The 12,772-nt window shown below is 36.8% G+C and overlaps 1 protein-coding gene across 4 annotated transcripts in view; it reads left to right on the forward strand.

The window, feature by feature from the left end:
• LOC133522823 (uncharacterized) overlaps positions 1 to 11,902 on the forward strand; it is a 112,633-nt gene extending 100,731 nt beyond the window's left edge. For all 4 annotated transcript variants that reach the window (XM_061858282.1, XM_061858284.1, XM_061858283.1 and 1 more), the window contains 2 exons: positions 9,858 to 9,967; positions 10,075 to 11,902. In XM_061858282.1, the coding sequence (XP_061714266.1) occupies positions 9,858 to 9,967; positions 10,075 to 10,434 (470 nt within the window). In that variant the 3' untranslated portion in view covers positions 10,435 to 11,902. The remainder of the gene's footprint in view (positions 1 to 9,857; positions 9,968 to 10,074) is intronic.
• The last annotated feature ends 870 nt before the right edge of the window (positions 11,903 to 12,772 follow it).

Raw genomic sequence — 12,772 nt, forward strand, 5'->3', positions numbered from 1 at the left:
TATTGCCCGTAACTCGTCCTTAGATATAAGTATGTCAATGATTACGGGTAACAGTATTATTATTGCTTCAAAAATACGGAATATACGGAAGTGTACTACATTTCAACTGTTAGTGTTTATGATTGTGGACATTGTGGACTCACTTCGTTTCTATGTACAAGTATTTATCTATAGCTATATATTAATATTATATATATCGTCGTCTAGTACCTACAACATAAGCCTTACTATAGGGACTAGGTTGTTATCTGTGTAAACATTGTGCTTTAATATTCTATGACGGTTGTAAGTCTGTCACAGTGAGTATATAGCCTCCAGTGTTCGGTAACGCATTGTTTGTCTACATTGTGAGCCAGTATCGAAAGTCGTCGGTTTATCGTATGCGACTGACCTGATTCCAATCGCATTTGTCCCTTCTCATTATCATGCGATAACACCCAATACATGATTTTCGCACAGTCTTTACTACCGTATACTTAGTGACGATTTTTGGTTGCCAAATAATGGATGACTGTGTTTTATTGTTCTGAGCACTTGCACCTACTCCCTTTATGCCATGAATTTAGGTTTGATTCATATTTTATCTCTTAAACATATCCTTATCTTTATACTTTAAATTGTAGGTCAATGTTTCTTATTCTCTTAATTCAAACGGTTTTTTTTTACAGATTAATCATAATTAAACCAGCTATAGGTTATGAGATACATTTATAATTATGTATTTTATAATATCTATCTATAATATCTATGATATAACCGGGATGTTAATAATCAATAGTCTTATTGATTGATTTATATTTAATTACTTAATTGATTCCAATTAGGTTCTTAATGTTGGATAAGCAAGCTCAATAACATCCTAAAAATTAGTAACAGTGTCCGGCTCAGAACTATCTCTTCGACCGTTTCCCATTAGGTATTAGACTAATATATGTACGTACGATTAATATTGACTGGTAGATGCACAGCGTAGAAAAATATGGGTCCTGGAGAAAACTTTCATCCGTAGCACGAGTGCGCCGCGACTACGTCTCGGCTCGAAGAAAATATTACAACAATGATTTGGTCAAATCATAGTTAAATTTAACCACAAGTTGATCTTTAGGGCGGTTTTAGACAAGCGTTTTATACGCGCCTATAAGCTCGTTTTTGGAACAGTGTGTAGGCGCATATAGACTAAATGAAGCGAAATATAGCGCACGTGTAAGAGCGTAACGCCGAAACGATGCGACGATACGACGAACGATATTCGTAAGCGATCGTAGTTTGCTATTACAACTAGAAATATTTCTTACTAGATACCGCATGGTAGAAATAGCTGCATTACAAGCATAGCCCAGTTTTTCGGGGGCATATATAAACGTTCCAGTCCTAGTGATTAATTAAATATCGACTCAAGTTTTATCAGTGTCGATAGCAAGCAATTTCTAAGTCATAATATCAGATCTGACTCATGAGCCTTGAACCTTGAACTAAATAATAGGTATTCATTGAGAGGTTTGTTCCTCTGTTATCTATTTGCAAACCTCTTTGATTTATTCTTATTGAAACTATAGTGTCTGACATCTGACATAGATTGCAGCCATTCTGACAATAACAAAAATTACATAATTTAATTAATTTTATTGTAAAACTGATATATTTAAAAATTATGTAACGGTACTTGTCTTGACATAATTTTATCGAAATCGATTTATAAATAGTAAGTTTCGTTTCTTCTCGCGTTTTGTAAACGTCAAACCAAATTGCACCCGTCAAACCGGAGTATGGCTACGAGTACAGAATGCAACAAATTCTCTTTAGGGCCACCCCACACTAGCGTCTCCCGAGCGTCAGCGTTTAGTCAACTCTATGGCTGTTGTTCGACGCAAGGTTGCCGCAACTGCGCAGCGACGCCATCCACTAAACGTCGACGCTTAAAAGACGCTAGTGTTGGGTGGCTCTTACATTAGCAACATCAAAACATATAATGAAACAGGCACCCGTAATGGGATGGTATAGACAAATCCTGTAAAACAAGTATTTACCATCAGTTTAAAAACGCTTACAACATTTTACCATAAACAAGAGCCAAAGACCTGCTTAAGTTTAATTTTTCATGGATGTTTGTTAGTTTGAAAACGAATGACGCCAAACATCCCATGACTGGAGCAAAAAACCATAGTTTTAATTGGTTAATAATATTGAAACTAATAGCATTAGCTTTTATTAAATACATACAAAACATAGAGGACGAATTGGACATTCAACTTTTAAAGCATAAAGCGGTAGGAATTTTACAGATGTCAGTGAAATATAAAAAAAACTTCAATTTTTCTTTTAAATGTTCCATGATTGGTGCCGTTAATAGTATATTGAATGAATCGCACATAGTATTAGTGTCAATGCCACAGTGTTTGTGGTTGCATCTGACTAGACGGCAATATGATATGAGTAATCTAACTTATGATAACCTAAGATGCGATTTGACAGTTCTGTGAACACGATATGTTGCAATCTGCATAAGATATAAAATCATCTGTGTCCATAGTGGACATTAACATGCATTCTTGTAGTTGTGGTTATCTTGGATTTGAAATTAATTCAATATCTTGTTTACGTGATGCCTTCGGATGCACAGATATATCTGAGCAGTTGCAGCAAGTACAATCAAAGGAGATAATTGGGAACATAGGGGTAACATTCGACAACTGAAGTATGTAATTGCCACTTACATTAATGCGGTTGACAGCATTGTACTGTTTACAACCTTTGGATCGACAATTAACGGTTTTAGGGTTAATCTTTCAACAACCTACACTAGATCACAGAGTGAAATATCTGTCGAATGTTATCGCTTTGTACCCCAGCTATCCCAAGCATGTCAATATCAGAGCGACGCATATGATCTTAGTACGGAATCCATTACAATTTAGTCAAATAAATTATGAACTACACATCGGAGACGGTAACACAGGATAAGCTTTAAAAAAACTTTACCATCAAAAACAATGTATTATAAAGAATTCTTAAAAATAAAGATTTAAAAATTCTGCAGACCATGAACATCAGACAAGCTCCAAGTAAGTTTTCTTTCAAGCGGATGTTACGTAAGCATTTGCTAAAACAAGAGTTCAAATAATATTCATCATTATTATATTTATAGTATGTATGTGTATGTATATATATGTATGTGTGTCTTATATTTATAGTATGTATGTATGTTTGTATTTATATGATTTATATGTAGTTTATAAGTATATTAGTTTGCTTTTCTTTTTAATTCGTTGACTTGACTTTTTATTTCTCTCTCTCTGCACCAATTGTAAGTGTCTCTGTTTGGCCCTGTGGTTGACTGGTAGAGAATGCCATTTGGCATTAAGTCCGCCATTTGTACATTATTGTATATATATTGTGCAATAAAGTTTAAATAAATAAATAAACATGTTTGGCCTGTTAAAGCAGGTATATTTCGAGTTCTATTTGGATATATGTCTGTGGCTTTAAATTTTTTTATTGACATGTCACGTGTCTGACTGAACATGTCACAAGTCACGTGCTAGCCGCATTTGTATAAAAACGGTTCGACAGATTATATTTTTATTTGATATTCATCATTCTAAGTCTACGTACGAGTATGAGACATTAGTTCAAAATCTACTTTCCTATCAAGCATTCACAAAAGAATGGAATGTATACACAACAGCAGTAAACTCATTACGAAACACAAACTTTAAAACTCGCAGCCCTATTTGCCCACAGATGAAGTTATCCAGATTAGCTTAAGGGATCTAGTGCTGACGCTTTTAGATGCCGCATTTCCTCGGTGACAGAGGCTGCGGCATTGGGGGTTATCGGTGGCTCAGCAGTGTCTATGAAATTGTGTTTACAGTATTAAGCGTTGCTCTCCTGTCGTCGGGGGGCGCTAGCTCCTGTGGCACGTGTTCATACTACGACAATAAAGTGTTCGTAGAATTATAATATCTACTAAGGGCCGGTATTACCAAACGGTCTGTCACCGTTAAAATTGTATTTTATGGGAATTTCCATAGTTCTGGTGATCGGGATGTTAAATGTGGTATGGGAACTATGGGACCCTATGGGACCCTGTGACTATGTAATTTTAAATTAGATAGTTTTATATGTAAAATATCTTGTAGGTCTTGTGGGTTATTGCAAATGATCATGTAAGTATACAAGCATAAACATACGCATTTGCGTATTAATACACTTATTATATGACTTTACATAGTATGAATATTATGATGTTTTAGGAATTGCCACGCGCCGCTATACCAATAAGTGCTAACTTGTCTATACGCAGTACGCACCGTGATGGGTCGTTTTCGTTAAAATAGATATACAAATTTCAAATAAAAATAATTATTTGTAAACACATTTTTTTACCACACGAACATGAGGATAATACTAACTTTAAAACGTTAATTGTCAAACATAATGTAAAAGGTAATTCTACCAACTCAAAATTTGCATCAACTTACTATGCCAATCTTGTGGGTAAAATTTAACGTTCCCATCAGCGTTCAAAAGATAAAATGAACCTTTACGAGCTGGTGTGGTCAAAAAATATTGATGGTTTACAGCACATGGACATGGACATGTACAGAAGGGTTGAACACCCGTTCACGTAGTCATAGTGTATGCCATTTTAGATGCCATGCGCCGCTGCGTCAGTAAGCCGATAATTTTGTCATGTATATCGTCGTGATGTTTTGACACGTTTTGTATGAAAAAAATAGAAAATGATGTCACTCAAACATTTTATTTGAGTAAAACATCAATTGGTGTAAAATGTGATACGGGCCCAATCCCGTACCGGATGGTACTATGCTAACGTTTAGCTACCAAGGAAACATTCCGGAATTTACTCCAAGATTCCTGTCAAATGCTTACCTACCGCAGCGGGAGGATTTGCCGGCTTATCCCGCGATTACGTGGGACACGTTTATAGTCGTGGCTTATCTAGCTGTAACAATTAACTAGCAAGAAGGGACACGGTACGTCGTTTAATAGAGATGTGGTGATCGTGTGGTAGATTTGTACACTTTTGCGTAAAATGAACCTACTCGGACGGAATTGTGTACGCGTATAAAGTACTCGTGAAGGGAAGAAATATTGTCAATGTACTGTAATGTAAACTTTATTGCAGACACACGGTCCATAATATACCATATCAATAAATACTGTATGTCCATGACACTTCATTCCTAGTCTTATTTTTTTTAGCTTGGCACGGCGAATAAAAACATGTTTATATTTCTAGTAACCAAGCTTATTACTTTGCAATTTGATGATCAGGAGGTAATTTAACTTTTTTTCATGACAGTGAACTCAAATATATTATTAGAGAGTTAATATGGCCATGTAAGAGGGTTTGTGATATTTTCATCTGTCAAACCCATCAACGGCTTGGTCTGCTAGTAGATTCCTATAAGTCAAATTTTGATCAACCATTAAACTTGTAAGCATTTAGGTATATTATGCGAAACTATATGTTTAGTATAAGTCATAACTCTTGTTTTTATAGGACCTCTAAGGCTTCAAATAGCCAATGGGCACGCTTTAAAAATTACATGGTAGCTCGGATGACCGCTCGAGTCGCTACTTTATGGCCCCACGGCGCCTAACTCATGGTTATTTTGTCGACATGAAAATTGAAACACCCTTATTTCCTCTTGGTGTTATTTAACAGCATAGGGTGTCTCAAAGCTTGTCCAAGAACCTATACAAGAAGAAAAAAGTTAACAAGATTTTGCCTTTATTTTAAAAACTACTGTAACAATAGTAGCATGAGTTTAAGATGCACATTATATATATATATAATATTTATTTCTATTTATTTCATAGGTGACTACAGTTCACATTTTGGTGTATTTGTCCCCGCCCACGTGACCACCGCCATATATCAGGTGGAGACAGATGGGAATGATTCATACGAATGCACCTGTTCCCATATGTGCCCGGCGGGGACAAATGGGAATACACCCACATTTTGCTTCGTGAAATAAGATTTAAATAAATCATTATTATCTACAACAGAAATCATTATAATTGCATTATGTTGATGAAACGCAGGTAATGCATATCTTAAGTAGGTAAGTAAGTGTTTTATTTGCAAATAACATAATAATAATTACAATGGGGTTTGCGTACAATCTTTCTACATTGCCTATTAAATAAATGAATCAGTAGCTTGGCAAGATGGGATTTATTTGGTAAGTATTACAGTTTATGCAATATGTAATGGGTTCATCCAAATGTGGTAAAATTATTTGCTGACTGATACAAATAAAATTTGATAAAATGCAAGAATGAAACATCAATAAAACCTACTCTAAAAATGCATTTAGAACAATTAATTTATTACTATACCAAGCAATCACCTATGTCCCTTTTCTATCAGATTATAGAAAGTCAGTAATTTATACTGTACACACATAGTTATAATATGTACAATAGTACCTACATATTTAAAACAGATAACCCTTGCCAGGCGTATTCTCTAGAGCACAATATAATTTTCCTCATTGTAGAAAACGCCACGCCCGATTTTTTTTTAATATAACTAAATTAGGACATTTTAGGGCAAATTAATATCAAGTGTCATTCGTTATCAAGTAGCAGGTTCGAGTTCTAGAGCAAGTGTCCACTTAATAGAGGAATGCACTTTGGCACATACTATCACTTGTTTCGTTATCGCATTTCACATTTGTCCCCTTAAATTTATAGCGTGTTTAATCGAAAATTAATTTTGAAGTCTAAGACAGCAGCGTTCGATTTGAAATTGATCGGTTTTAGATTTGAGTTGAATCCTTTTATCGGCGATTTGCCGATATTAGCTGATAACTCGACCTCATTAAAGTAGGTCATGAAAATTCAGAGATTATCATTTACCAGGTTTTTATATGATTTCAAAGGATAAAAAAGTGTATTGAAAATAAAACGGTTTATCTTTGTCTTGGTAATTTTTGATGTCAAAAAATTAAAAGAGACACGTTATTTAAACTATTAATGAAATTAGGAAATCTTAAAAAGATAATGTTGCTCTTTCGTGTAATTAAATCATGAACAAGAAAAATCTAAACCAAAAAAGAAATATAGGAAATTTTGTTATGTATACAAAAAACATTGGTTCCGTTAAATGCAGGTAAGTTGGGAGTACCGAGATTAGTTACATCGATACGGCTACTATCAGTGCGATAGCCGGCCATTGACCCCCGATTGGTCATTTACGGACATGGCGCGCTTGCTCGGAGTTAACAACACATGCTTGCGTTTTCCTCTCCGGTGTACTGGCGTTTAGAATAGGCGATGCTTAATAAATGTGAGTGTAAATGTATCAGTATCAGTCCAAAAGTACCTATTTAACGATTTAATTAGGTTCAGCGTAGTTGGTCTCTGCATGGCTAGGCATTATTATGTGAAATGGCGCAAGTCGCAGCAAGCTGTGCAAGCCACGCTGGTCGTAGACCATCTGTAGTTCACTAAAGGTCACCAAAAAAGTTTAATTTAAAAGCGTTTAATTTTTGATCTTATTTCTTTTTTACGGGGCTCGTTTTTAAATCTCAGCAAAAATTTTTTGTTACAATTCTACATTATACTTATTATTTAAGAACAATTTTGGTGTTCTTATAGAGAGATCTAGCTGATCTTAGACTTAATAGGAAACTAGCTTATTAAGAGTATCATAATAATATTGTCACAGTATAAGTATAGCTATGCGAGGAAAGAGAAAATTCACGCGTCGGCGAGCTCAAAGACTTGTTTGCCGGCGGATCTTGTTGTCTTTTCGAAATTAACTCTTGGGCAATGTTGACAGGCCGCTGCTCGCTTGGAATCTATGTAACATCACATAGCATACTGAAAGCTAGTATGGGGCATAGAAAAGTGAAGAGACTGTGGTCACTTAAAACCGGTCGAAAAAATAATGTTTTGAATATAATGGCTAAGTGGCTGAAAAGGCATTCACTTTAGCTTGATAGTGTAAACATCTGAAGCGTGATGAATAAGTAATCCTTAACACTCCTTCTTTGAAATCCCCTATACGTTAACACTCCATCCAATAAAAACTTCGACTTTATGTTCCCTGACGACAGTTTACAGTACTTTTTTGCCAGATAGTTTACGGGAAAACCCCTCTGATAAATACTTTACCATTCCGGATTATTATAAGGTGGTACACAGTAATTTTGGTTTTCCAAATACTGTGTATGCTGTCTTATTAACCCGTTTTTAATGAAAACGCGTTTTCCTTAAACTAGTTTACCGTGTCACCTTGATGAAAACCCATTTTCACTATTTAAAACTAGTTTTCCGAAACGCCTCGGTAAAAACTAGTTTTACCCAGGATCTTAAATGTTAGTTAAAATTAGTTTTAACACTTTTGACTAGGGAAAACGTGTTTTCACTAAAAATATATATATATCATGATGATATAACATAAAGTAAAAACTTGGCTAAATCATGACAAGCTGAAAAAGTTTAAGATCTATTACTTACAATGTTTTTGAAGGTTATTCTGAAAAGTTTAGTGGAAAAACAGTGTTTTTTTTTCTATTTACTTTGTATCATAAACTCGATACCAAAGATGTCTCCAACGGTCGCAACGACGTGCCCAAGTGTTTTCACTTCTCCAGATGTTAATTGAAATGACTTGACCGTCGGGTCCTGGCCTTTTTATTTTATTCATCAAATTCCGACGAACTTTCTTACATTATCCATTGATGACCGCGGCGGGCTTACATGTTGCAGTGAAAGTTGATAAAATATGCATGTAAATTTAATTTTATCAATTATTAAATGTCAGTGTGTCGGTACTTTAAGGGTGGACATTTTATAAATAGGGAATTGTCTAATGTTGCAGGTTTTGAGTACCAAATTGAAAAGGAAACTTCAAAGGATACACTCTTTTTTGCCGTTCACTCGTCACTTATGATCGGATATGTCAGTGTGAAAAGTGACGTTTGTGTTTGAAGAAACTTCACTTTTGACACTGATATATCCGTTCCATATCGTATCTCGGCCTAATATTTGACGTATCTTAAAGTTCGAATCGGGCTGTAAACCACAGTAGATAGCAAAATATTGTAATTCTAGGATCTTACAAAGTGAACAATATATTTAACATTTTTAAATACGAATCCGAAAATCAACAACATGTAACCCAACTCTTAAGACTTTAAGTATTGAATGTCCAGCGATAGATTAATATTTATTGACATTTTATTTTTGTACTTTATTAGCGTTCAGTGTCATTAGTTGTCGCTCCTGACACTCTTACTCTCTCCCTCATATTAGTAATTGAATTTACTATGTGACCGACGCATGAGGCGGCGGCGCGTCATTATTTTAAAGCATTAAGCCAAAGCGGCGTATACACATTTTACTCCTAAATCCTCTTAAGCTCTATTGGCTTAAAGCGGTAGTATTGTAAGCATTAGTCGATACATGTAAATGAGAATTCTTAGAATATTTACTTTCTATTTAATAAACATCCGACTAATTAATGTATTGAAGCGCGTGTGAGACGAAAGTTTGGTAGCCCGTGATTGGATATTAATAACTTGTAGCTTAATTACATTTTTAATTAAGCTATTTGAATCCTTTAATAGGGCTTGGAAGAAAGATAGAATGTATCTAATAGTAGTCGACTTTTTAAATATTCAATGATCAATTTATTTAATACAATATGAAATCATTTTATGTATGACTCTGTTTATTACTTTAAAACTGAATTAAATTAATAGTTTTACTTTTGAAATTGCAATTTAGCCTCAGAACGGCGCGTTATTTTGGATATTTTTTTATTTAAAGATAATCAGCAATGTTTTAATGTTAAAACGTTTTTGTTGTTGCAGCGAATCTCACCATCAGTTCGCGCGGCTACAGTCTCGAGCTGCTCATCCACTCGCCCGTGCAGGACATGTACCTCTGCTTCAACAAGGCCAAACTGGTCGGCAGGCGACTGGTAAGCATATCCCTACTTTTCATAAAGACATGATGTTTTAAGAGTTTAATATTCATTAAAATGTAATGTTTAAGAAAGTTTCTTTAACCTTGTTTTCTTGTACACAGACGCATGCCCAAGCGATGAAACAGCCCAACTGCCTCTTCAAAGAGGAGTTTGTGGACGGCTACAACAGATACCACCTCGTGAAGAACACCGACCGCTATATAGGCTTCAACCGGCGCGGTCTGCAGCTTCGGCGCGGAAAGAGCCTCCTCCCCGAGCGCAGCCACAAATGTCTGTCCTTCATGAAGGAGGCCCACGACTTCGACATCAACCGACACAACACCTTGCTCGCGGGCGACCCGCCCAAGTGGCGCCAGCGTAGGCTCCGGCCGCCGCCACAGAACTCCATCAGCCCGCCCTACCGTGTGCGGCACCATCACCGCCGGCAGTGGCCACGGCGGAAGAGCCCCAACGGCACGTAGATGACTTAGCTTAGCAGCTCCTTTACGCTTCAACGCTTCGCGCGTTCCGTTGCCAGCTGTCGATGGACCTTGTGAGTGGACAGAGTATTAGTCAACTATCGCAGTATTATTACAGTGACGAGGACTGGATAGCGTTAAGTTAGGGCTCGGTCGCGGTGGCCGCGGCGGCTCGAATGCCGCATGAATGGTAGCTGAAGCGAGAGAGCAAACATTTGGATGGAGGAAAAAAGCCGAGCCGGGACGTCGTTCGGAGCTGTGAAATTCCTTAAGGTCGTGTAATATCGTGGCGCTCGTTTGCTCTTGTGCCTGCGGTTAGACTCGTGCTCTAAAAGGAAAAAAAGGTTTTCTGTGGAAAGAGTAAATAGTAGTCGCGCTAGTCACGAGTCTTCCGACAGACCACCGCACTGGAGGCGGGCGCGCGCGCCGCTCGCTCCGCCGCTCGCCGCGCATGCTCGGTCGCCACGGCTCGGCCGTGCATGCTTGGGCTGGCTCGCCATGAATGTAGCAAAACGCCTTCACGTCAATTCTCAGTGTGTTATTATTTAAATGCTTTACTGTTACTTACGTACGAATTGTGTTATCTGCTTGTAAATATAATAAAATAATTGTGTTTACATACTTATTTATCAAAAGACTTTAATCGGAATTTGTAAACGTAGATGTTAGTTGTAAAGTTGTATTAAAATGTTTTGTATTTAATTATGGGTGTAAAACCAATCGCTCTCTCCCGCTCGCTAGCCTCAGTTCATACTCTAGTTCTCTCGGGTTACTATACATTCCCATTGCGCAGTAGTTTATGTTTAACTTGGTGATTGTTTGTTTTGAACGTTTGTACATATTATTTTAAGAGTTCATCTGAGAGTGATAGGTTTCTATTATGAATCTCTTTTCTGTCCTTGTTTTCGCGTCATCCATTTTGAATTATTGGTTTCGACTTAATGTAAATTTACTTAACAAACGAATGACAATACTTCTGCTTCTTGTACAATTACTTTTTCATATCCATACTTAATAGAGGACATTATAATCTTAATATTTTAATAAGATCTGTGCCATAGTGTGGTGGCAGTGTACGACTTTGTGTTCGCATTGTAACTAGTGTATTAAGTGTATGTCTGTAAACTTCGAGTAAACTAAAATGTTTAACATTAGGCGGAGAAAACTGTTCAGTGTATTCAAATAAAAAGTAATATTCCGATTGTTGGAGTGTTCGTCCTCGTAAAGCTGCCGACTGGTTCCCCGTACCCATCAATAAATGTATGTTAACTGCAACGCCGGCGCACGGCAAACATTCCACACAATGGGGTGTTAAACAAATTCCCGACCATGCGCTTAACACAGTATGTCAACGCGATGACACTGTCTAATGTATTACTGTGTCTAATTATAAGTACCTATCAGATGCTGAGATCGAAATCATATAATTGCTAAGAAAAATTACGAAATTAAATCATATTTAACTCGCAAATGCCTGTTGTTTTTTTCGTCAAATCGTACAACACTACAATCCCGTAGGTATATCTCATTTACCGTATGGAGAAGAGTCACTATGTAAGCTAATGCCTGACCAAGATAGGTAAATTAAGAATATGTTTATTTGAGGACATACTACATACGGACATAACGGTCCGTTTAAGGTAGGTATATTATTATTACAACGCCTAAAACTTACGATGCATACATAGCGAAGGTAGTACACATTAAGGTAGGCAGATTTACCAACCTTAATGTAATCAACCAGTAAAAACACAGCCACCATTCGAGCATGAACTTTATGTTGGACTGCCAAAAATTTGAACTTGATCAAGTTCATTCTACGGGATCAAAAGGCTGTAAATCTATCTTTTACGTTGGGAACCTGGCATTATGTTTACTCAAAAGTAGCCGGTCAGGGGCGGTCAGAAAAAAGGGCGAGATTTCCAATAAGTGGGCCGGAAGAGGTCGCGGGTGAAATGTAACCAGATGACGCTTTCGCTACAAAACGGCGTCACAATCAAGAAGGTGTTAGGTTCTTAATACATTTGGGAGGTGAAGGAGTGTGGCGGAGGAGCAATGCGCGTGCGCGGCGCGATTAGCACCTGCGCAGAGTACTGCTGCGTAGAGGCAGCAGAGGTCTTTTTTGTGTTTTGAGACAAGGATCTTAGAATATTACACCATTTACATTTACACATTTTGCCAAATTATTAAATATTAACTAAGTTTAAATATTTATTACAGTATTTGTTTTGTTTGGTACGTCATGTATTGTAGGTTAGTAGGATAGGGCACGACTAAGGGTCCGCGGTTCACAATTCTTATTCGAATTCAACACTCAATTTAAATGTAAACGAAGTGTCCA

The sequence above is a fragment of the Cydia pomonella genome, chromosome 11, assembly GCF_033807575.1.
Source record: "Cydia pomonella isolate Wapato2018A chromosome 11, ilCydPomo1, whole genome shotgun sequence".
Lineage (NCBI taxonomy): Eukaryota > Metazoa > Arthropoda > Insecta > Lepidoptera > Tortricidae > Cydia > Cydia pomonella.